This window comes from Chionomys nivalis, chromosome 17 (genome assembly GCF_950005125.1).
Source record: "Chionomys nivalis chromosome 17, mChiNiv1.1, whole genome shotgun sequence".
Taxonomy (NCBI): Eukaryota; Metazoa; Chordata; class Mammalia; order Rodentia; family Cricetidae; genus Chionomys; species Chionomys nivalis.
In genome coordinates this window covers 29,973,654-29,999,894 of record NC_080102.1, presented here as the reverse complement: position 1 = coordinate 29,999,894, position 26,241 = coordinate 29,973,654, and the positions used below count along the sequence as shown (strand labels likewise).

Here is a 26,241-nt window from a genome sequence, read left to right as displayed (position 1 = left end):
TGTGAACGCAAGCTAGTGCTATGTTCACCATCACCAGCCCAGCATTCCCTGACCACATTTAAGCCAGTCTTCTCTCATCACTTAGCATAACTGTGATAACCCCCACAGGCATGTCCAGAGGCCCATCTCTGAGGTGATTGTTGACACTTCACACCAACTATGGCTCCCCACAGCAGGTCATTTGTGTAGTCATAACCAACGATTGTCAGACAAAGCTGTATCCTGTCTTCTCCCAGTCAGAGCCTGTCTTTTCTTCTGTTTCATCAGGGATCTCGAGGTTTGCCAGGATTCCCCGGCCCCCAGGGACCAGCTGGCCAGGATGTAAGTAATAGGAAAGCCATGGGCTTAGAGAGTGATTAGAGTCTCCCCTGTGAGCTCACTTCCTATCTCCTGGCCTCCCTTGTCCACATGGCTAGCACCAAATCCTTGCTCAGTCAAGGATTTCTGTGAAGCCCCAGGATGCTTATTTATTTTATTTTCTGTCAATTGTGACTTTTTGCATCTATTGATTTTCTTTCTTAAGCCTTTGTATCCTGTTTTCAGAACCCTAGATACTCCCAGGTCTCCACACACTGTCTCTTATTTTTTGCTCATCTGTGTTGATGAAATACATCCTGATTCTTCCATGAACAACTTCCTGGCCCTGTTCTGGCCTCCTCTCCTCAAGGGAATTACATAGACTCAATTGAGGCCCCTTGGGACAAAACCCTTTTATGACGATGACAACAGTCAAAAGTCTTCATCTCTTGGCCTTTAATCAGATAGCTCTGAACTGCCTGAATCTTCAAGCATCTTTAGGTCCCTGATATTCAGTAGCATGCCTGGGACCAGAGGCATTCCGTTTGCACTCACTGGCAAGATGAACAAATGGCAGCTATGAGTTTTTATAGGACAAAGATGCATGGCCCCAGTAAGCAATGGTACTCACTCGCTTATCTCCTTCCCTTGCTTGTGCCCCTTTAGTCCCCATTTAGTCTCCATTATCCAGGGGCAATCCAACCTTTTTCCCTTCCTTGGATTCTGAGCCAGAAAAGAAAACCCCTCTAGGCCTTGTTCCCCAACATCCATTTTTAACCACCCCCTGTCGTTCTTACATTCTTATAGCCTGTCATCAATGAAAACATTTTCTCTCAAAGCTTATATTTCGAATAAAAGATTAAGAGAGGTTTGTGTGTGAATGTGCACAGGTGGTTTTAGTCTGGGGTTCTGGATGGGACTTAACGGAAAGCCTTAATTTGCCCTATACACTTACTACTGTCATCTGGAAGGTCAACCAGGGCCCATTTTCAGAGCTGGGTGAATTTCTCCCCAGCTAAGTCATACAACTTGCCCCAACTGGCAGAGACAGAGTTTGATGGAGGGCTGTATGGAGTAGACAGAGATTATCACCATAGTGATGACTTTCTTTTCTCTCCTAGGGTGCACCAGGAAATCCAGGAGAAAGAGGGCCTCCTGGAAAACCAGTATGTTACCTGTCGGGTCTGGATAAATGCTGACTATATCAGTCAGGGTGCCAGCGAGAAATAAAGAGCAATTGAGACAGTCCAAGAGGCTTTAACAAGGGGGCAAATGGGCAGAGGGAAGTGATTCTGGGTGCAGCGCGAGCAGAGATAAGCCATGGTGGGAGCCAGGTTTGCACAGCTAGGTGCTGGCTAGAATGGTGGAATCAGAGCTATGCATTGGAAGCCACTGCCAGAAAACCTGGCCCGAGACAGGTGGGCATCTTCTTGCCTTCCAAGCCCCTGATAATGCCTCCCTTTGGTCCAATTCAGCCATGGGCTAGCAGGCAGGCTAGCCCTGAGATATAATGAAACAAGACAGAAGTCAGAATGTGGAACTAGGGCAGAAGCTTGCCCATTTCCTGTCTTTTGCCTGGGTTGCCTGTTGGCACTGTTTAGACAACTAGGAACAATTATTTTCTTTCACACGAGAATGGGAGACTCCCCAAGAGTTCAAGGAGAAGTCGACAGGTCCTTAGCTTGAGAACAAGCAAATTGGAGGTCTAACCGGTGTCTCTGAGGTACTGTATCCTCATCTTCTGGGACACCTCCTGAATTGGCAGTGGCAGAGAAGCAAAGGTTTAGCCAGGTGACCAGGTCGTCTGTTGACAGTCATGGGAGGGACTTGTGAGGCTGATTAGGTCTGGGGGGTGAGAGAGGCAGCTCCAGGGGGAGACAGACCATTAGAAGATGCTAACCAGGGTCCAAGAGAAATAGGGCATCAGACAGGCCTCAAGACTTACCCCACAGTCTGCTGCTGGAATCAAGTTGTTCACTGCGACAGAAACTTCATCTCATGATGGATTGAAGGGTTGCTTGTCCTCTTTACAAACATGGCCAGGTTTCAGACAAGTGCCCAAGGTACATACAGTCCTCCTTATCTTGTTAGAGCTAGTGGCCACAGCAGAGAGCTAGAGTGGGGTCTTGTTCTGTCTTGGAGGCTGTGACACCTATCACTGAAGACTTCCAGAGGACTGGGTATGCATCCCATTGCACACTGTGGAGATACACCTCTTTTCCTCCATGGACTCGGTGGAATAGCAGCCAGAGAAGTTGTTTGAAAGCCATGCCATTATCAAAGGGCAAGGCCACAGTGAAGCAGGTAGAAGAGAGAGACTCAGGCTGGAGGCATTGAATAATGTATAAATCATGTCCACCACATGCCAGTCCTGGACATCACCCTGCAAAGATATACTAGCAAACAGTGTAGGCGGCTGTGTCTCACTGTCTTTATCCGACTGGCCCCATCTCTCATGGATCTCTCTAGTGAGTGGCCTATAGAGCTGTTTCACCTTCAGGCTAGGCCTAACATCTGCATCTCTGTGTCAGTTGCTGCCACTGTGGCTTTTCCATAAGTTCTAATAAGTGTTCCCAGCAATAGAAGCTGGCCAGAAGTAAGGAGACTCTTGGTGTGTATAGATTGTGTATCCTCTGGCCTAACACATGCCACCATGTGGTTCCTAATGTCATTGGGCCTAATCTGCAAGTGGTCAACTCCTGAAAGGCATCTGTGACACCCTGCTGTGCATCTCGTGTCCCATGCCCTAAGGTTACCATGTCCACACAAAGTCAAAACGACTTTCTTCAGAGCTCTCCTGAGGCTTACAGAGAAGTAAGAGGAACAAGATTCTTGGTGATGTCATCAGAAAGCCTTGCTGGTGACCGTATTCACCCCTTGCTTTCTGTCACTCTGTAAATAATGGCCAGTACACTCAAAGGGCTTGTGTAAGATATCAGTGCAAGATATAAAGGTACAGTGTCTACTGCCTCAGAATGTCTCATTGTGTGCTATATGAGCCCCCCCTCCCCAACTCATGACATTCTCAGGGAAACACATAAGACCTCAGACTAAAGCTTTCCCCTTTTAAATTAAAACGTTAATAAATTGTTATTAGAAGGTCAGATTTTTTTTTTTCCTCCAGAGTGTCTCACTCTGGTATGTCTTTCTCAACTGCATGCTGCATGGGTTCTCCTTGCCAGACTAGTAACTCTACCAAACCTAAGTAATTCTAGCCTCAGTGTCTCTCAGAAACCCTACAGTTGCCCAGAGAGCTGATTGAATGAATTGTTGAACTTCTCTGCACAGGAGACAACATAAACCCTCTGTAGACACTTCCTGGGTAATTATGTGAAAGTCAGATGGCTTGTCAGTTGCACGGTGAGACAAAGCCTCTGAGCTAGGGAAAGTGGAAACTTGTAGAAGAATTGTCTTGGCCTTCCCCTCTTCAGGAATCACTGCTACAGATGATGGTGGCTCAGGCTTCTCATGATATGGGATGGAGTCCGTGGCCTGTCTCCGGGGAGCCGTCTCAGTGTACCTCTTCCCATTGCACAGTCTGCAGCTTGCAGCCGAGACTTCCAATCCCTAGTGAATACTTACGGATCCTTCTCACCTATAACAGTTTTCTTTCTTTCCATTCACCCCGTGTTAATTGTACCCAATACAATCTGAGTTCTTATCCTGCCCTTTGCTGCAGGTTGACTATAGTTACCGTAAGACATGTTCCGACTCAGTGGGTTTGTGAGTCCGGTGGCTGCAGCATCTTGCACACATACCTTCAGACATGTCTCAGGCCCCCTTTTCCAGAACCAAAGACTTCCATCCCAGAAAAGAGGGTTGTGTTTAGAATGTTCTTTAATCCATGAGAGCAGAAGACACTGGTTTGTATTCATACTAGGCCATTAATGATTAGCAGCAATAACTATTGGCTATCTAAAAAGTCCATGGCAGGTGAATTGGAGGCAGCCTGTCCCATATTTGTGTGACCCATCATGCTTTGATGAGGGCAGGGAGGGATAACAGAAGGGGACAGCATGAGAATGGGGACAGGAAGGCCTAAAGTCCTTCAGATACGTCCAGGACTAGGCAGCCTGGGTGGCTGCTACTTTGGCACGGTCTCCTTTGGTGAGTCCCAGGCTTGGGACTCTGCTGAACCTGTCTGCATCCTATGATTGCTCAAATCTGTTGGGAGTCACAGCTTGCACTCTTGAAGGCCGTTCATTCTCTGAAGATGCATAGAAGATACTGTACATCTGCATGCATGTCTGCACTTACCTATTTTTACTTTGACAGGGCCCTTCTTCACTGCTGTCTCCAGAGGACATAAATCTGTTAGTCAAGGTAAAAATGCATGTGTGTTGATAATTGTGCTGGGGGTGTACAAGCCTCAAAACACCCTTTCCCCCCACCTCTGAATCCTATAGCATTAAGAACAGCAGCAGCAATGTCTTTTATGAAACCATTGTGTGACCATCTGTTAAATCCACATGATCCAGTAGGACAGCAATCAACTACTGACATCAAAGATTTACTTATTTTTGTTTTATGTGTATGGGTACTTTGCCTGTATGTATGAATGTGTACTATGTTCATGAAGTACCCATTATAGGCAAGAAGAGGGTGTTGAATTTCCTGGAATTGGAGTTATAGATGATTGTGAACCGTGTAGATGCTGGAAATCAGACTGGGTCTTCTAGAAGACTAATCAGTGCTCTCAAGTTCTGAGCCATCACTCCAGCAACCTCATGCATCTACCTAAATTACAATTAAGTTCAACTAAAATTCAGGTTCTTGGTCATACTAGGCATTTTACAAGAACCTACTGCCCCCCATGTGGCTGGGAGCTACCTTATGGGGCAGTGCAGACACGGAACACAAAGTTCTCTGAAAGTTCTCCATGGAGTAATGTCCAAATGCTTGATGGAAATTGTTTATTCAGTTTTAACCTCCAAGAGGTAGGTATGCTCATGTTACTATTTTGCAAATATGAAATCACACACATAAATAGGCTCGATGGATAGAATAAACTGTTTCAGAGACAGAATCCAGTGTTCATCAAAGACTGGACTTGGCCTATAGAAGAATGTCTTCTCTTTGGAAGCTGGCAGGTGGCAGAGCCAAACAGTTGGTTTCTGGATCCTGTTGGCTCAAAGGTAGAAGCACAGGCTCATGGAAGTAAGGACAGTCACAGTCCTGACTTGGTGGGCTACTTGCCCACTTTCCAGAATGATGTTTGTTTGTTTGTTTTCCCTGAGAGGTACAAAGCACTTACCATAACTGGGCCAGAATCAAATGGGATCTCGTCAGAGTCATCCCCAGAAGCCAAGTTATGGAACTCTACTTTGCTTAAGGGCCTTGAATCTTGACTGGTAAAGAGCTGGGCAGGGCTACAACAGCTTTAAATTCATGTTCAGAAAGAAACACTATGATCATGGTGTTGGGAGTAGAGGGCCCTTGGCTGGCTCTTTTCCAAGCCTTTGTCGCAATACTGTATTTTACGTGGCTATAGGTCTCTACTTCCTGTATTCTAAAAACCACTGGATGACAGTAGAAGGTCTCTGGTTAACATAGGAACCCAACTGAAAAACAAAACAAAACAAAAAACCCCAAATACCTTATAAGCTTGAGGCTTTTTATCTTCCTGTACACTGAGATATATTAATGGAAAAATCAAATTTTATGAAACTAAGAGTAGACTAATCTTTATAGATTTTTATTGTTAGGATACTTTTTAAACCATTAAATAGATTACATTATCATTTATTTGAACTTTATTAAAGGCTTTTATTAGATAGTTCCTCCTGGTTTTCAGGCTCTGTGAGGACCTGGGTTTGTATCATCCCCTACTTCTCAGGATTTAAACCTATCCTTATCTGTGTGCCAGTGACAGCAGGGGAGGATGTGGCTGCAAGGGTCAAACCTCCCACCCCAACACCACAGAGCTGAGTCAAACCTTAACCCGGTGCTGATTCTCCAGCTGCTGTTGGATGCAGTTGTGTTCATCTGGGCATCTGGAAACACAGAGGCATGAGCAGCTGTGGTCAGGGCAGCTGCCCTGTGCTTGGAAAACTTCATACTGCAGTCTACCTCCTTGGGATTGGCTGGAGCTGCGGAGCTGGCCATCTTTAGCTTTCTGATTCTGGAATCTTCTGCCACTGTGATTCTAGAGGCTAAAGTCTGACAATCTAGTCTCGGTGACTGGGGACTAAGGAGGTATCTTTTATTACAAAAATCACTGCAGCGCCTAAGCATTTTAGAACAGCATCTCATCATGGCAGTTTGGACGCTGCCTAGGTAGAAGGTCTATCTAAGACCTGCCCTATGAGATGGACTTCTGTAGTGAGATCTGTTTTCTGGGAGCCCAGCCTCAGGGTGCCTTCATGAGATGACTCCATTTATAAATCCTGATTATCTACCCCTCCCCTAAATTCTTGGGCAGTGTTCCAGTACTGGCTTCTTTTTATAGAGTAGGAGGTTGAGGAGTGGATGAATCTGTAAATGGAGCAAGGCATCAGATTTAGGCTGTAAAATAATAAATCACATGAATATATAGTGACTACACTTCAGTGTTCTCATTCTGTGCCTGATGAGATGTTGGACACTTTCCATTCTTTTTTGATTTGTTTTTAAAAAAATACAATATTTGGTTTCTTTTTTTATTTATTATTTTCTCATACAATACACTCCAACCACAGCTTCCTCTGCCTCCACTCCTCCCAGTTCCTCCCCTCCCCCAGATCCACTGCTTCTCCATTTGCTTTCAGAAAAGAGCAGGCCTTCCAGTGATATCAACCGAATATAAGCACAAAAAGATGCAATAAGAATTGGCCAAACCCTCATATCAAGTCTGTCCAAGGTAACCCAGTAGAAGGGAAAGGGTCCTAAGAATTGACAAAAGAGTCAGAGACACCCTCACTCCCACTGTTATGGGTCCTCCCCCCCAAAAAAACCCAAGCTAAACAGTCATAACATGTATGCAGAGGGCCTAGCACAGACCCACGCAGGCGTTGTGATTGCTGCTTCAGTCTTGAGCGCTTATGAGCCTTGCTTTGTTGATTCTATGAGCTGTGTTCTCCTGATGTCCTTGACCCCTCTGGCTCTTAAAAGCCTTCCCCCTATCTTCTGTGGGGTTTCCTGAGTGCCCTTAATGTTTAAGTATGGGTCTCTGCAGCTGCTAGAGGAGGGCTCTATTATGACTAGGCAAGGCGCAAATCTATGAGTATAGCTGAATATCATTAGGATTCATTTCATTATTTTTTTTTGGCCAGTTTTTAGTTCTGTGTAGGTCTCTAGGTCATCCAGCTTTTGGTTCCTGGCTGTCCAGGTAGTTTTGGGCATGGTTTTTTTCTCATCGCTTGGGCCTCAAGTTAGACCAGTCGTTGGTTGGCCACTTCCACAAGCTGTGAGCCACCTTTGCCCCATCATTTATTGTTACTTATTTGGAAGCCCTTATTTCATAAGCAAGAAGATTGAAGCTCATAAATTTGAGCCCATATGCCAAGTGGGCAGAAGCCTTGTGAGGTCATATGCCAGAGATAGGTTATATGCCAGCAGGGCCTGGTCAAGTCCATCTGGTTGGATAAAAGACCCTGTTCAGCCTCTAGAAACTTGGATAATATATGACCCACCCTCTGAAGGTATGTAGGATCTAGAAAATTGGGGATCCAGGGTGTCAACAGCCAAGGGGAACCTCCAGTAGGACTGTAGGTAGGGCTCCTCTCACTTTGTGCCGACTGGTGTTCTAAACTGCTCAGTAGGCCGAGTCTAGCCTTCATACCGGGGCAGCTGGGACTGCAGGTATCTCTGATCTTCAGGAGACAGTCTTGTATAGCCTACTAGGGAAGACCTGAGCTTAAAGCTTTTCTGGAAACAAAAAGTGGCAAGAATTTTATATTTCCAAGTCCAGAAAAAAAAAATCCCAGTCTCTTGAGTTCTTGCTGTCATCAAGCAAGCTTCATTCTTACCTCCTATCCTCCCTCCCTCCCTCCCTCCCTCCCTCCCTCCCTCCCTCCCTCCTTCCGTCCCTCTCCTCTCCCTCCTTCCGTCCCTCTCCCCTCCCTCCCTCCCTCCCTCCCTCCCTCCCTCCCTCCCTCCCTCCCTCCCTCCCTCCCGCCACTTACTCACTGAAATATCCACCCACCCTTATATCCATCTGCCATAGACAGCTATAGCCATCCATCTGTACATCCATCCATTGACACAATAGTCCATTGATGCATTTCATTTAAAAGCACTCAAATAGAAAACCTAGTTCATCTCTGTTTTTCCAATTTTAAAAGAAATAAACTAGGAAATGTAGTTTGCTCCATTTTTCCTTACCCCCTCCTTACTTCATATATTCTGTTATGCTATATACCTTCCAAATTTTCAGTGAGTTTCTCAAACAACATACTGAACTATGGTGGAAGAGGACATGAAAATGTCGGTGATAGATTAGTTGGTCTGTTAGATAGTTGGTTCATTTATTAACCTCAGCACCATGGAAACCATTTGTTATGAACCGGCCCTGTGAAGTTCTAGACTGTTCTACTGTCTCCACTTTGTGGGGGAGATAATGGAGTTACAGTTGGACTACCCCACAGTGCGACAAGTCCATGGAAGCACGATGAGCTTTTCCTGTCTGGATGCCATCAGGGAAGCTTAGAGTAGGAGATGCATAAAGGATATTTGAAGATTACATAGGGGAGATGCAGGAGAAAGGAGACCTTGCCTTTCTAACAGAAAACCTACATTCTGAAACTAGAGGTCAACCCAGGTGAATATGGATTTGCTTTAGACTGTAGGTCACTGAGTGTGAACCCATAGAGAGGCCACATGTTTTTATTTGCCCTTTCTTAGCATTCAGTGGACCTTAGCAAGTGCATGGGTTAATGCCAACCAACCTTCAGGGTCATACAGTCAGTGGTCTCAAAGCCTAGCACAGTATCCAGCAGACCAGAGGCTTTGCTAGTATCTTTGACAAGAGTGCTTCCTCAGAATGAACAACGGGCCAGTCATCATGGCTGAATGTCGTGGGCATTGTCTACCTGGTCCCAGTCTTCTTAGTGTTTGCTGTGTGTTAGCCTATTTGATTTTACTATAGGAAGAGAGAAGGGGGAGGATGGGCGGATGAATAAAAGAACTTAGGAGGAGATGCTCCAAGAAAGGGGTGTTGGAGAGGAATCATGTGACTTGGTACTTAGCATGCTGTGAACTTTTCAGATCTAGAGTTGACACAGACAGGTATGAAAGTTTAAATTTGCCCCAGGAACAGCATTTCCCTGTCTTGACGAGGAACAAATCTGGGTTCCGAGGAACATTTATGAAATGCTGTCCTGGGAAGAAAACAGTGCTAAGCAGAGTCCGCGCATGGCTTTGTGTCACAGCCAGGACAGACTGTGCTAGGTGCCTGTGGCCCCTTTGTTCTCCTTTCTTAGGAAGCCACTTTCTCTTGGCACACCACAGAGACTTTTCCCTCCAGGCATTGTTTGCTTCTGTCCTCCGGGCAGAGTATTCTATTTCTAGTAATGCGACATATTTGCCTTCGGTGTGCACTCTTAATGTTTTTGTTCATGCCCACAGGCATTTTTATATGCATTTTGACGTTATTTTCTCAGACTATACTTCCAACCAGGTGACTGGCTAGAACTAGAGAAAAATGGGATAACAATTTAGATACATTTGTGCTGAAATAAATTTGGACACAAAAGCGCCTGGGCCATGACAATCCATCAATTTATTTTTCCATCTTTGTTAGCTTTTATAACCAAATATCACCCAGAGGGGAAGGACATGGGATCACTTTGCCTTGTAAGTAGCTGCATTATTTACTTTGTTTCATTTTCTTCTCTAAGGACGTGTGCCACGACTGTCCTCCTGGTCCCCCAGGCCTCCCAGGTCTTCCAGGTTTCAAAGGGGACAAAGGTCTCCCAGGAAAGCCAGGGAGAGAAGGGACAGAAGGCAAAAAGGTAAGGAGAAGGGAGCGGAGCGAGGCTCCATTCCTGCAATGAAGAATTCCACTGTCTGGATGATTCAGGTTTGGGGACTGTTTAGATCGCAGGGGAGGGCAAGGACGGCAGATTGGCTATCTGCAAATCTTTGCCACTTTATGAAAACACTGCCCGTGGCATTCCAGTGTATGGTGATGTCTAGAAATCCACGCTCCTTTGATGCATCTTTCCCGCTGCCTCTTTTCCTTCCGTCTGTCTGATGTTGAGTGATGAGTATGTGCTCGCCGCCACAGCAGACCTTCACACCCGTGTTTGCTTGTCACACAGACAAAGCCCAGGAGCTGAAGAAACTGTGGCTTCTTCAGAGCTAGCAGTCTGGAAAACCAGAGCAAACTCTGCCTTCCAGATCCTCTTGCTCTTTAGCGTTTTTATAGAGAACCAGATCAGAGGCGATAAATCAATTAAGATTTAGATGTGGCCTTCTGGGTTTAGTTTCTGAGATTCCCTTCCCTGTGTTATCATCTCTTAGAGACAGGGCAGAGACACACACCAGGACTACTGTGTCTTGTGTATATCTCAAGATATCTGATGACACCAAGAATTAAGACTAACCCAGAAGAAGCCAACCATTAGTAGTGTGTACATAAAGATTTCTCTTTCTTTAGGATAATAAATGTATTCTTCTTATATAGATTGTAATGTGCTGTTTTCACCCATTTATCCATATATTCACTTCTTCACTACCTATTTTCAATACTCCATTAAGTGTGTACTAAGAGCCAGTGGTACACAGCTGTAACTTCAGCACTTCACAGCTGTTCACAGCTGTTCACAGCACTTCACAGTGGTTACACAGCTGTAACTTCAGTGAGATTGGAGAGGAAGATCACAAGTTTGAAACTATCCTGGACTATATAGTAAGTTCCAGCCCAGTCCAGACTTATAGTGAGGGTGTCAGTTAATCCTCTACTCCACAAAAATGTGTATTCTGTATGCTGGTCAATATGTAGACAGTGGAGAGACCCGAAATAAAAAACTCGAGTCCCAGTTCTCATGGAGTCCATGAGATGTGAAAGCCATTTCCTTGCTGATTGTATTCCAGAGATGACCTGTGAGAAAGATACTCATGGGTTAAAAATTTGGCAACAAAACAAAAAAAAAAACCAAAAAAACAATTTAGCTTCGAAAATGAGCTGGGTGCATTTCGTTGTGAGAACTCACCATGGCATTATCCAAAGGGCTTGCTCAGGGAGTGGGTTAGGGGACGGTCTCTTCTCTCTTATTATCAGAAGAGAGTAAAGTTTCTAATTGATAATAAGTTCCATAATTATATGGTTCAGATAGAAACATATCTGAAATATAGTCTTTATTTTTTCTCTCATGCCTTAAGCACACTGCCTGCTTCCCTTGCAGAGGTCCACACATGTAGGCGCATTGAGCCTGTGCATGTATGACAGAAACCAGCCATTCCCCTATATACTGTGGAACTAGGGTCACAAAACAAATCCTAGAGCCACTTTGAGTTAGAATGTGTGCCCTTGGCTCAGTTCCCCAAGTGATCAGGTCATCAAAGTAAACATGCCTTTGTTTGTAACATTGTTCAGGCACTGTCTTACAGGCTGTGAAGTGGGCATGTTGGATTCTCATAGATCTTTATTCTCCTGACTTATTTTTAATAACACAAAGAACTTTTTTAGTCTATAGGTCTGTATAAAGAAAGGGATAGGGGTTAGGGAAAAGGAGGCAGTGATGGGATATATGCAACATTGAAGCAATGTTGTTGCAGGAGACGGGGGACCAGTGATGTGGGGGCCAGGAAGGGCAGCATATGGTTAACTAAAAATAAAGTATAATGACATATAGATATGACCATACCATAACTAAGTCCATTACTTTGCATGCTAAACAATTAGTTTTAAAACCAAAATAAACAAATAAACAAATGGATAAAGGAAGGAATAAAAAAGGAAGGGAACAAAGAAAGATGGGCAGGCAGCCTCCTGTTTAAGTTGAACATGTATGGTCACTCTCAGGAGCCCTTACTTTGGGGTGCTACCAGGAGGTGGCTCTCGGGGTGACAGCTCTAAATCACTGCGGGAGTTTTAGATAAGTCCTTCCAGGACTCCCCACAACAGACTCATCACAGTGCCGGTCAAGGGATTGCATCCTGTGGGTTGGAAAACCCTAGCAGCTGCATCTCAATCCCTTCCGGAGTTCAGATCTACTTGGCTCTGTTCCTCGTGGAGGAGCTGGTGGGTATCCATGATCCCCATCCTGCCCCCTGGGAAGCCCCTCTTCACAGCCAAATGGCTAATGTTCTAGGTGTGATAAGGCAAGAACAGCCATAGTAAAGTGTCTCCCATGTACAATCATGTATGTATGTGTACATATAAGGCACATGGGCATACACAGTGGACACTCCATGATCTCAGCTTCATTACCCACCTTGAATACCCTTGATATTTGTCAGGTCATTACACTTTTGCTCAAAGCAGTAGGTGTATGTGGCCAAGTTGTTTAGTTCTGGATTGGGTCTCCCCAGTGGTGGCCCTCAAGCCCTGAGCTATAATTTCTTAAAGTTCTATATGACAAACAGGCAAGGTTTTTCCTTGGCTTTCAGCTCGGTGCTCAGCTCCACACTGTCCTAGTCCCTTTCTTTCCACATGAATGTGCCCTAAAACTGTTGAGCGGAATTGAGACTAAGCATCGGGTTTTCCTAGAATGCGTGGTTGGGCAAGGGGCAAAGATGGAGGAGGCAGTCCAAGGTGGGAGCCTGCCAGTTTTTTACCCTTATTATGGACACAGTACACTCTTAACTCCAAGCCTATTCTGCTGGTAATGCAGAGCAATCAGGATACACGTGAATGTGGGAGACAGGGAGTATCAGGCCACCTTAGTACCTGAAAGCCACATCGTCACTAGCTAGACATATTAGTGGTGGTTAGGCCTACGATTTCACGGCCACATCTGAGACCGTTGCATGCTTACACCTGTGACGTGTGAGGAAGACTCTGGCTGCACTGTAAGGCTGATGCCTGGGGGTGATTTCAACTTGAGCTCCTTTTTGACATGATTATTTTCTTAATTTTATTTGTTTTTTTCTTTCTGTTACAGGGAGATACTGGGCCTCAAGGCCTCCCAGGGCCTCCAGGAGTAGCTGGACCACAGGTCAGTGAATCCCAGTAAACGTCCTCCCTTCTTCTACTTCAGTGCTCCGTGTAAGCTTGAGGGAAGTAATGCCTCATAGCCTTAACATCTGGAAAGTCAGGTCCCAGGTTGTATATGATTTTAGTGACCTGGGAAACTCACTGCAGCCCACTGAACCTCCGTTTCTCCCCTAACAATCTCCAGTCTGCATTATACACTGTGGCCATCAAAGGCACCAAAATGTGTGGCACTTATTAACTGGTTTCAAACTCCTCGGCTTCACGACACAGAATAAGATTCAGAGCAGTGTTAGCACTGAGTTATAGCACACAAAAAATAATTGGTGATCACCTATACAGCAGTGAGGAAAGTGCTCCATAAATGTGACTGAGCTCTGCTACCTTTGTGAGAACATGAGGCACATGTTTAAAGTCAGCTGTGCGAAGCCACAGAGACGAGGTAGGGGAGGCATGATCATGATCTCAACCAAAGAGCAGGCAGGAAAATGCTCCTTGGCTCTCAGAACTGGTGTTCTTGGCCTGGAGCCACAGAGCCTGTCAGTGTTGACATTCAGCTTTAAAAAAAGAATGTCCAAAGCTGGGATAGGAACAGGAGAGGTAGGCTTACCACCCTTGTCCCCACTGATGCTCTCTCTTGGGGAGTACTCTCTGATCTACTGTGGCCTCAGTGCCGGCGCTTAGGGAGGAGTGGTTCTTTGTGTCTCTTCCTGTGCCCGGTCTGGATGGAGTGTCATTCTTTTAATAGTATGGGTAGCAGGGAATTTGGGATCAGGAGAGAGACATGGTCTTGAACTCTCAACCTGGGATCTTAGAAGAGTTTCTGGATTTCTCTGTTTTGCTGTTTTAATAAACTGGGGCGGTCATCATGACTCAAGTAAAATGCTGTCGTCAGCACCGGGTAAGCTACAGACTCTCGGTTTATTGTTCTTTCAGTCCCTGGAGTCACAGCCTGTGGAGGGACCTAAAAGAAGGTTGATATAAAATTTAAGAGGTAGCCAGAAATCTCAGGAACCAAGGTAGAAAAACATACTTGAATGTAATACCTTTGGGAAACTTGCAATTAATATAGTAGATTCAAAAGGAACCAAAAAACAATCAAAATTTAAACAAAGCAAGACTGACCCTAACTTAAATGACTGTTTTCACCCCCATTCTGCTAGTTCCAAGTGGTCAGAACCCCTATCAGGTTGCATTTTGAAATTCTGTTTATTTTGGTTTCTATTAATTGATTTTAGATTTTTAAAATGTTGCACTTTAATCTTGGCTACTGAAAAAAAGTTACCAAAGTGCTGGTTAGATGGTTCAGCGGGTGCAAGCCCTTGCTACCAAGCCTGATGACCTGAGTTTGATCCCCAGAATTCATACGGTAGAAGGAGAGATCCAACTCTTGAAAGCTGTCCTAGAACTAGGTGCACATTCCCTGTGGTGTGTGACCCGCTCAAAATGAATAGATTAATAAATGTAAAAATTATTCAAAGGTGAGTACTTGCCTTGCCTTAATCTAGACCAAACCCTTCAACATGGTGTTGAATTGTTTTAGATTTATTTACGTTTATTTTGTATATATAAGCATTTTGTCTGAATGGAAGTATGTACAGTACACGTGTGAAGTGCCTGTAGAGTCAAGAAGAGGTTGATGGAAGCTCTGGACCCACGGTTACAGATAGTTTGAAGCTTCTGTGTGGGTACTGTAAGCTGTACCCGGGCTCTCCGCAAGAATGGCCAGTACACCCAACAGCTTTATAGTTAGTATATCACAAATGATGAGAAATATCTAGGTCTCCCAGGCTCTGCTCGGCAGGTTGAGATGGCTAGCATTTGTGATCCATATACTTTGTCAAGATTTAGTGGTTTTGATACAGTTAAGAGTTTGGTTTCAAAAACTGCCATTATTAGTTCCTATTGTATACAGACCAGGAGATTTTGCCAAGGGTGCTTTTACATTGAGCAGGACCAGTGTCCAGCATCACTGAATGTCCCTCTTGCCACTGCATGTGAATCTCCCTCTCTGATCCAAATGCCGGAAAGGTTCAGCCACTCCCCTGGAGAATTCTGTGCAGCAGCTTCAGCTTTTCCTTAGTTGACCTTTGCTGCCATTATGCTGGCTGCCGGGCTTAGCCTCTGACAAGAAGGAGCCTTTATCCAGAGAGACAAAAGCAAATCAATTAAACCAGTCCAGCACACTTCCTGCATCACAAACAGACAATTTCCCTTGTCATCTCAACCGGGCAGGAAGCACTGATCTTTCGGGATGGAGTCTCCATTCTTGTTCTCTTATGACTTACCGCAAGGGTGGGTGTTCTTTAAATATTTTGAAAGAGCTCTTGCCAGAAAAAAGAACAAAGCTCGGTGCTGCATCTGAAAGCCGAGGCTCCTGCTCCTCTGGTTGGTTACTGGTGGTGATCTTGAAAATTCTTTGGACTCAGGCAGAACCTCCACAGCAACAATGGCCTAAGGGCCAGGTGATGGCCTATATGGTATGGCCTCCTGCAGTACTGAGCATGATCCTGCAAGGGACACTTATCTTACAGACGAGGACACTAAAGTTTAGCAACGCAAGATGCTAGGAACCAAACCTGCAGGTAGTGTAGCTGAAGTTGACCTACGAATCCATGGGTCATCATACTTCTAAGTAATAACAACACCAGCACCCAGCACCCAGAAAAGTTCCCAGTGCTCCTTCATTCTAGGCTGAGAGTAAGACCCTTGGGGTAGCCTGTTCTTGTCACCATGGAGTGTTGATAAACGAGTCACAGAGGCATTGATGCCTCTTCTGAAAACCCACAGGTTGGCATCTTGGTTCTTGGTTTTGAACTCAGACTACTTTTTTTCTGCTCTTTACTTTCCCCATGACACTGTCCAGAAAACAGGCTTGTTTTTTTTCTATCCATTCTCACCCACCAAACAAAATCTTTGCAAAATTTATGGACACAAAGATGTATTTGTCAGCAGAAAGTGCTCCCCATGACAGAGAAGCAATGACCACTGTAAGCATCCATTGGTCACTGAAGAACTTGAGTGCTCACTGGTCTCCCTGCATTGCCAAGAAGGCTTGGTTTGGGTTTACCACTGTAACCCAACAGCCTCCTGTGATTTATCCTGCCTGCCTCTGTGTAGAGTCTGTCTGCAGAAGCTGGGTTTGGGATGAGGAGCTCAGCACCATGGATAGCTTCAGAGTTCCATCCTGAGTTTAGAAACTCTAGGGCAGGGTGCTGTAGTGCTTGCTATTCTTGTAGAGAAGGAACAGGGAGTAAGATAGCAGTCATGGTGACAGCCCTGGGAACACGTGGTTCTGCGTTTAGCTAGAAGAGCTTCTCCTGCATTGGTGATGGTGATTGTTTAACAGCTGCCTCTGCTGAGTACTTTATTTTCTGTTTAATGCACATTGTTAACCAGGCCATGGGTCTGATGGAACCCTAAAATGGATCTGGAGACATCCCAGAGAGCAGACATCCTGTTTGGGAAGTTCCGAATAATTCGGAGGAGGCAGAGGTTACACTTACTGCTGTTTCTGTTGACAGAGCATACTAATGAACCCTATCTGTCAGAGGTCACCAGGACCATTTGCTCCATGATCTCTTTATGAGCCAGTCCCATCTTCCATCCCCAGGTGCTCAGTCCTGGGGGCTATCACTATATGATTCCTTTAACAACTTCCTTCCAAGTCACGTGGTACAGGGAGAGGTCAGATATAGGTCATTCTTCTGATGCAGGGAAGAAACCAACAGTCTGGTGGGAGCACACAGAGAAGGCATTGTGGCTGGAGACCCTTATACTGGCAGACATAGGCTTGGCTTTGGAAGCTGGTACCTCTCTAAACTCCCCTGCCTTCTGCTCCCTGGATGAATTAACTCACTAATTACAGTAATTGGACATTTTGTTAACTTCTCTGACTCTTCAGTCGGTTATTTAAAGATATAAAGATACAGACTGGACTGAAGGTTTGCTCATGAGTTTTAGTAGCACAAACTCTAATCATAACTCTACTTGTAAAAACGTGGCAAGGAATGTCTAGGAACCAAACAAAAGAACATTTATAAAGTTCAGCATGTAGGAAGCATTTAATACCCATGACTGATGGTGGTCCTCATAGCTCTTAGGCCATTGTACGTAGTAACAAACATAGCAGGAGTCTGGAGAGAGCAGACAGATGTCGTTACTGAAACTAGTGTCGTGGGACAAGGGGTGACCCATGATATCCGCTGAGGAGGTGGATTTAGTTGCACCTAGGGATTAGGCAGGATTTGTCGTGCATTTTGGGGGATGGGGATGAGGTGAGGTGGAGTTTTAGGCAGGAAACAGCTGGGCCTCTGGTGAGAAAAGCAGAGAGCCTTATTTGCTCCAGGAGTTCATGCCTTCTCCTTTACGTCTTGCAGACCCCATGAGGCGATCTATCCATCAGATTTGACTGACAGGATAGCACAAAGGGGAACTCTAAATAATGGAAACACAAATAAAGCGGTACCACGGTTTTAAAATCAGTGCTTATATTAATTTATAATTATATTAAAAAGTCAAAATCTCTTTCCAATCTAAGAAACCTCTCCAAAGATAGAAAAAGAATCAATCTTATCAATATCCAAACATTGATCCAGAATGCAGTTTGCACCACATACTCAGGAGGAGGGTGGAGAGTTAGAGAAACTTCAGTCTTAGGAGCCATTGTGTACTGTTGACCTCAGCATTTGCATTCATGTCTCAGGCAGTGCTAACTGCTGTAAACAGAGACTACTTGACCTATTAGCTCAGGCTTCTTACTTACTAACTCTTACAGTTGAAATTAACCCATTTCTATTAATCTGTGTATCACCATGGGGCTGAGCTTACCGGTAAAGGTTCTGGGCATCTTTCTCCTTCAGTAGCTACATGGCATCTCCCTGACTCTGCCTACTCTTTCTCTATATCTCTGTTCAGATTTCCCACATGACTTTATTCTGCTAAGCCATTGACGGACACAGCTTTATTCATTATCCAATAAAAGCAACACATATACAGAAGGACATCCCACATCAAACTGCTACTAAGACAGAGGACATGGAGACTCCATTTGTCAACCACGTTCATTCCAGATGTGCCAAGTACCTGGTGGTCATCAGTAAACTAGTTGGCTTACTTGCTGTAGAATCAAGGGGCATAAAAACATCTCCAGTCCTTGTCACAGAGGGTAGTTTTGTGTCTGTGATCCAGACTTCTGCCAGTGTTAGTTCCTGCTATCCAGCAGGAACTGGGAAAGGTACTGTTCCCCCCCCCATGTTTATTAAATTCCAAAGAGATGATTACTAGGTTCTGAGAAAAACATAATTGAGTTCCTAGCAATCAACAGGCAGAAGATTCGTTTATTAGTAACTTTTTTTATTGCTGTGATAAAACACAGCAGTGGAAACCAGGTCACCAGGTCCTTAGAGTATGACTTGCCCTACATCCCCCTGGTATCCTCATTCTCTGTTCTCAGCTTCCTGGTTTCCCTGATGCTAACTTTTCTGCTCTCTTATGCTGCTTTGACTACCATGACTGATATCTCTGAAAATGGGAGTCAAGATGAATAATTCATCTTTTTCTGTAAGGTATTTGGTCATACATATGCAAGAGTAACAAATACACAAGTATTTTAAGAAAACTATGCATGTGGAGCAAGATCGTCCCTTAAGTTTATTTATTTCTTTTTACTATGGAATCATGTTTATTTCTGTTATGTCATTAGCTATTTGAAACAGATATCAGGCAAAATGTACCCAAGTTAATTTATAATTAAAACAAAAAAAAGACAATAATCACAACATTTCTCCCTTCCCCCATTTCATCCCTTCAAACCCCCCATATGCCCTCCTTGCTCTGGTTCAAATTCATCTCTTTTGCCATTAATTTTTATTAAATGCATATATGTATATACATATATATTCCTAAATATGACTTGCTCAGTGTGTATAATGTTACTCAGACATATGTTTTTAGGGCAAAGCATTTGGTACAAACAAGCAACTGGTTGTGCTATTTCCTGGGGAAGACGATTTCTCCTGCCCACCGCATTCCTTAGTTGCCTGTAGTTCTTCATTTAGGCTTGAGTTGGAAAACAAGAGTGAAGCCTTTGGAAAGGATGCTCACTAAACATCTAAAGAGAACTGGACGAGTACAGTGGTCCGATAGCCTTGCAGGGACAAAGGCCCTGGGAACGTGGGATTTAGACCTGTCTTTTGATCATTATGTTTCCATGTGCCCTATCTGCTGTTATCATGTTAGGATGGTTGATCTGCCTTCTCCACCATCAGTCAAATCTCAGGACACATAAACCACCCAAACCAGGCATCATGGCCTCGGAAATGAGTCGGGAAAGTAACTTGGTCAGGGAGAGGCTGCTGCTTGGATATTTGATAATCAGACAAGATTGGCAGAGCATAGATCCCTGAGCTTACTTATGCTCTGAGACCACAGGTGGGTGATTGAATCTATTGATTGACTGATTCTTTCTTTCTTTCTTTCTTTCTTTCTTTCTTTCTTTCTTTCTTTCTTTCTTTCTTTCTTTAATGAGACAGGGTCTCATGGTACCCAGACTATTCTGGAACTCACTATGTAAATGATAATTATCTTGAACTCCTTAACCTCCTGCCCTCCTTGTCCAAGTGTGGAAATTGTAGCAGGTGCCACCATTCCCAGGTCAGATTTTTATCAGTCTGCAAAAACCAAGGTCAAAAGCAATTTCAGTGGCTACACTGGGTGTCTTAGACATATCGCCTACTTATCCATGAGCTCAGCATATCGACAAAGAGCTGCAAGGGACAGGATCTTTTGTGGAAAGTTCTGACACAGTGCCCAGCACGGCAGGGGATCCATAAATGTCAGACCCCTTCCTGAAAGGAAGTGAGTCATGTTTGGAGGTGGCTGTGTTTGTGCAGCTCTTCGGCTGTAGTGGGCACAGAGACAGGGACAACTGTGGGGATTCTGAGCTGCTGGCATTTTCATTGTTGCCAGCTGCACGTTGAAACGGCTCTGCAGCTAGGCTGAAGACTGGGATTTGAAAGGGATCCATTTACCTTTAAAACCAATTGTCCTGAATGTCAGTGAAGCAGTGTGTAGCTCTATGGCACTTCTTTGATTGTGAGGTAGCTGCAGACAGAGTGCCAGCTTTAGACACCAAGCAATGCTAAATGTAATAGCATGCAAAGATGTTGGAATGAGTTCTTTTTTTTTCTTGCGAACCGCTTTCTTTCTTCCTCTAAACAATGGCACCTAGCACTTTGTAAGCATCATTTCCTCTAACCCTCACAGCACAGTCTAGGAACCGTTAGCATGACATCATGAGCTGCTGTGCACTAGAGTGAGATGGATGGAAAGAGGGCTGGACTTTACACCGCATGAGAAAACTATGGTACCCTGGACTCTCTGGACTCCCATACATTGACCATCTCCCACCCCCAGTCATTCTGGATGGACAGATAGAGGTCTAGGAAGAGATGAAGAGGGATAGGAATGAAACCAGTACCAGAGCAGTTCACTGCCAGGGACTCTTCATGGCACAGCTGGATATTTTAAAGGACCCAAAGTGCGGCTGTGTTATACAGTTTACTGTAATACATTTGTTAATACAGTAGTGTACTTGGTGTGGTTGCTCACTTCTGTAATCTTAGCGCTTGGGAGACTGAGGCAGGAATAGGGATACAAGTTTGAACACAGTCTAGGTCACATAATGAGTCCTAGGGCAGTCTTAGGCACAGCATAAGAGCCTGTTTTATTTTATTTTATTTTTTTTAAAAAAACAAAGCTACAATCTGGTGGCTCATACCTGTGTTCCCAGTACTCATGAACGAATGAAGGAGCATTGCTGTAAATTTGAGGCCAACCTGGGCTACATAGTGCTAGGACAGCCTGGGCTATAGTTAAAGAATATGTCTCAGAACCAAACAAAGAAAAAAACAAAAACAAAACAAACAAACAAACAAACAAAAAACAGAAAAAAACAACCACAAAAAGCAAAAGACCTACAAGTAGACTGGATGAAATGGGCACAACTGTAATCCCCGCACTAGTGGAGGCTGGAGAATTAGGAGTTCAAGGCTATCCTCAGCTACATAGTGAGTTGGAAATCAATTTGAGCTTTATGTGATTCTGTCTCAAAAATACAAAAAAAACACCAAACAAACAAACAAAACATGATTGCCCAAACGTGAGCTGAGCAAAAATACCAATAGGCATACCAAAGTGGATAGGGAAAAACCCACGAAGCCTCAACCCTATACAAAGAATTATAGGCAATTAAGAAATGCTAGGAGCAGGAGAGGTGCTCTTCCCTAGTTATTTGTCTGGTGCCAAATGGCCAGCCCTGAAAACATATATACAAATAACATTATATGGACTAAGCAGGTTATATTTAGAAATATATATATGGATATAATAATGTATATATACATATATGCATGTAATAGCAGTTAATGATAAATGAGGCTATGAATTTCAAGTAGAGCAGGAGAATGTGTGGGAGCGTTTGAAGGAAGGAAAGGAAAGGGAGAAATGTACTTATAATCTCAAAAAGAATTTAAAAACTAGCCACAGAACAAGGATACATGACAGTGAAGATTTTGGAAATTTGAATCATACTTTTATGCTTAGTCCATAAAAATACTTCCCGTAGGTTGCATGCTCTAAGTATTGTGGTGACTGTGCTGATGGTAATAGTGATAAGGGGGTAGGAATGGTGCTGGTGGTGGTAACCATGGTGATGGTAGTGATGCTTCTGATGAGGGGATGATGATGGGCGATAATCATGTTGACAGTAGTGCTGATGATGGTAACCATAGTGATAGTGATGGTGGTGATGATAGTACTGAGATGGGGATGGTAACAGAGGTGATGATTATGATTATAGTGATGCTGCTGACCATGGTGATGGTCAGGTAGTGAGGATGACGTCTGTGTTCACTAAGAACTAGCACTAAGCCTATCACTGGCCTATGAACTTCCTAGACTTTTAGGTTGCTGACAGTTTTCACTGTACCTCCAAAACGCATTATCTGTATTCTTATTCAGAAGGAAGGGAGGGTTCAAAGCACTCTTTCCAGTGACACGCAGCAAAAGATAAAGCAAGGATCAAGGTGCCAAGTGAGAAAATGATATATAACAAATAGTTAGGAGTTCCCCTTATACCACACTCTGTGGAGGTCTTCCATGCATCATCTAGCGGTGTAATCCGGGCATTCTCTGAGTTGGATATCATTAGCTATTTTTGTCGTTGTTGGTAATTTGTTAGGAAAAGTGCTACTGAGTGTCTGTCTGAGTTGTTCCTTCAGGTCCCACAGCCAATACTAGGAACACAAGGAACATGTATGTGGAGAAAGTGACCACAGAGTTAAGTGTGCAGAGCTACCTGCCACCCCCCTGCCCGTCTCTACCTTCCTTCTACCTTTCTCCCACACCTGCTCTTCACCAACACTCATTTCTTCCTCTGTCTCACCTTCCTGGAAGACCTCACACTTTCTCTTTCCCTCAACCTGGACCTTTGGATCCACTTCTGACTGTGGTTACAGATCTAATCTAGGACCATCATCTACGCTTCTAGTGACATCTGCCATCCATGACTACATTCAGGTTCAGGGGTGATAAACCAGGCTCGGAGAACTCAATTCTGCCTTCCTCCCAGCCCTGTTGGCTTATGCTCCCCTAAGGGACCTGAAACTCAGCTGGACATTTTCGCCAACAGTCTTTCAAGCCGGGCCTGCTTCTGCCCATGTCATCATGGTTGGCGTGCAACCATATGATAGAAAATTTGAAGAGTGGAAGAAAGCACCGAAATATACTTGTATATTTGCAGTGAAGCTCTGGTGACATTTCTTGTGACCTAACTTGTCTTTTCTGTTTCCTTCCCAAGGGAAACCAAGGAGAACGTGGTGCAGAGGGTGAGGTGGGACAGAAAGGTGATCAGGTAAGGCCATTGATGTCATAAAGAAGCCTGTATTGTAAGAAAGGCCTCCCTCTCAGCGTGTCCACCTGTTCCACTTCCGTACCTGCAGCGGAATGTCTGAATCTTGTTTTCCTGCTCTCTGTCGTGACCTCTATGCTGGCTCTCACCCCGATCCATCTCCCAGTGGTCTGAGGAGCCTTCATCTTTCCATTTTCTTTCCTCGCTCCCCATGATTATTTCTCCCTCACTGAAGTGTTCCCATTCTCCAGTAAAAAGCCCTCTCTCCCTCCCCCCCATTTCTGAAGCCCTTCTTTTTACACTCATGGTACTATTTGAAATGCTTCATAGCCCTTCTTGAGTCCGTCATTGCCTGGTCAGGCTAGCTGGACCCCTCTCCTGATGCATGGAAGGATGACACCAATATCAAAGCTCTCTTCCTCCTATGGATCTGAAATACTGCTTCCCCACTGTCCCCAGGCAGTAGCGCTGGCTGATTCTGCACAGCCTTGCTTGGGCAGTTTTAGTGCTTACTAAGTGACTTGTGCATTGTCTCCACTGCTGACATTTCTCCTTCCTTCTTGGTCCCACTCTCTACCAGCCCTCCCTTTCTGCTTTCACACTGCTTTGCATCTCACTTCAGTGCTCGTGGTAACTCATTCCATGCCAGGCACTACTCCAGAATCTGAGATACAAAACGAGCAAGGGTGAATCCTAACCTCAGGGCATATTGGTGCAGGTGGGTGGAGGGTGAGCCACCAAGTCCATGATCCTCAAGCAGCTATATGAGGTCTGTGTTTAAGGTTTCCTCCTCTGTATTTTGGAGAAGCAAAAGTATCTGGGTTATCACATTTAGAATAGCATGCCAGCACCAAACACTCTGTACATTGTACTGAGTATTGTTTATGTTTTCCAAGGGCAGGTTTGGAGAGGTAGGCAAGAGAAAGAATTTCCGTGGTATTAGTTTGTATCTTTAGCATTGCCATACAAGACTGAATGTTAGATACTAAATTCTACATGATAAAGAATGAATGGCTCATTCTGTAACTCACAAGAAACTCCACATGTGAAAATAGATTATTTCTGTAATATTATCATAGTAGTAATGTCAGAGCTAAATTATTCCAAGCTTATTCTGTTAAGGAGTACACACGCAGAGAGACACATAGAGAGAGAGAAAAAGAGAAAGAGAGGAGGGAGAAAGAAAGCTATAGATATGTCTTGATGGATAATAATAAAGTATTTATCTTGAAAGCATGATGTATGGGTTTGATTACCCAGGTTTTATGTTAAAAATAAAAACAAATAAACAAACTAAGATGGTGTGGTGACCTACAGTTGTTACTGGTATAGACAAGTGACCCTTGGGGTTTGCTGGCCAGTCAGCCTAGCCTTCTTGGCAAATCCCAGGGAAGTGAGAACTCTGTATCAGAAACGTAGTGTGCATATCTGCAAGGTTGGGAGTATAATAAAAAATAAAATTTCAGGTTCCAGCTAGATAGAAGATGCAGTCCCTTTTATTTGACCCCTGAGGGACATTTCTGGGCATTGTTCATTGGTTTGTATATGCATGTTCATGCATGTACATGAATGTGCTCTCTCTCTCTCTCTCTCTCTCTCTCTCTCTCTTTCACACACACACACACACACACACACACACACACACACACACTCACACACACATACAGCACTTTATATCCATGGCCTTGATAGCCATAGAATAAACCAAGCATGACTGCAAATGTATTATTATCTCCGAAATAATGTGATAATAACTCTTCCTTTAGTGTTCCGTTGCAGTAAATATTACAGGTAGTCCAGATATAGTTAAAAGTATATGTACAGGTGTGAATGACTCATAGGTCATTTTGTATAAAGGACTTGAGCACCCCTGAATTCTGGTGTAATTCTGGTGTCTTGGGAAGATACCCTGGAACCCTGTCGAAGTGGCAACTCTGTGGCATTGCACATGGCCACTTTGTTTTCAGTTCTTCTTTAGTGGGACACTGTATGCATATCTGGAAGGTTGGGAGTGTAATAAAATGATTTTTCAGGTTCCATCTAGATACAAGATACAGTCCCTTTTGTTTTGATCTACATCCTCAGCTACCTCCATATGTCTTCCCGCCACCCCAGATGATTTTGAAGTAAATCCTCTTTTAAGACATACTCATTTCTATACATACTGTGATGAACTTTTTTTAAAAAATTTTTCGAGACAAGGTTTCTCTGTAGCTTTGGAACCTGTCCTAGAAGTCACTCTGTAGACCAGGCTGGCCTCGAACTCACAGAGATCTGCCTGTCTCTGCCTCCTGGGTGCTGGGATTAAAGGCGTGTGCCACCACTGCCTGGCTGGATGAACTTTTTTAAACCTATGGAGTCACTAAGGTTACATGAAAAAGAGACCTTTTGTGCCAGAGTCGTTAACCAGTCTTATCACTTGGCTTAAGAGGCAGACTTGGGATTGGTTTCTGAAACTTGTTATTTGTTTCAAGTTGAAAGTTTTTTTTTATGAGTCACTTTTGAATAATTATCTTCTGTGTATTCCTAGGGTCACCCTGGAGTTCCAGGCTTCATGGGCCCACCAGGGAATCCTGGGCCACCAGTAAGTAGACTCTCTAATGACGTTTGTCTCATGACTTTGGCATTCAAGGCATGTGTCCATTCTCCATGGAGACCGCATCACACTGGACCTATCTTATTTTAAGGGATGGGATTGCCATTAAAAAAAACACCTAGGGATGACAAAGAAGTAATTGGGATGAATATTGAGGGATTTGACTACTCAGGGTGATTTTGGGCCTGAGGACCCCTGGCAAAGAATGATGAAGCCAGTATTTCAAGGTTATGATCTTGAGTAAATAACTCATTTACATTGAACTTGAAGATGCCCATATAAGCCTAGATTCTCCTCATTGTTCTGGGATAATTACAAATTATTGTTCACTATTATTTTTTAACCACGTATTGTTATTCTCAG

At 44.1% G+C, this 26,241-nt stretch overlaps 1 protein-coding gene across 1 annotated transcript in view; it reads left to right on the top strand.

Moving 5' to 3' along the window:
* The window catches only part of Col22a1 (collagen type XXII alpha 1 chain), a 212,628-nt gene that overhangs the window by 140,220 nt on the left and 46,167 nt on the right, over positions 1–26,241 (top strand). Inside the window, 7 exon segments of the mRNA XM_057791877.1 lie at positions 268–321; positions 1,419–1,463; positions 4,573–4,620; positions 10,113–10,226; positions 13,323–13,376; positions 23,232–23,285; positions 25,813–25,866. Coding sequence (XP_057647860.1) covers positions 268–321; positions 1,419–1,463; positions 4,573–4,620; positions 10,113–10,226; positions 13,323–13,376; positions 23,232–23,285; positions 25,813–25,866 — 423 coding nt within the window.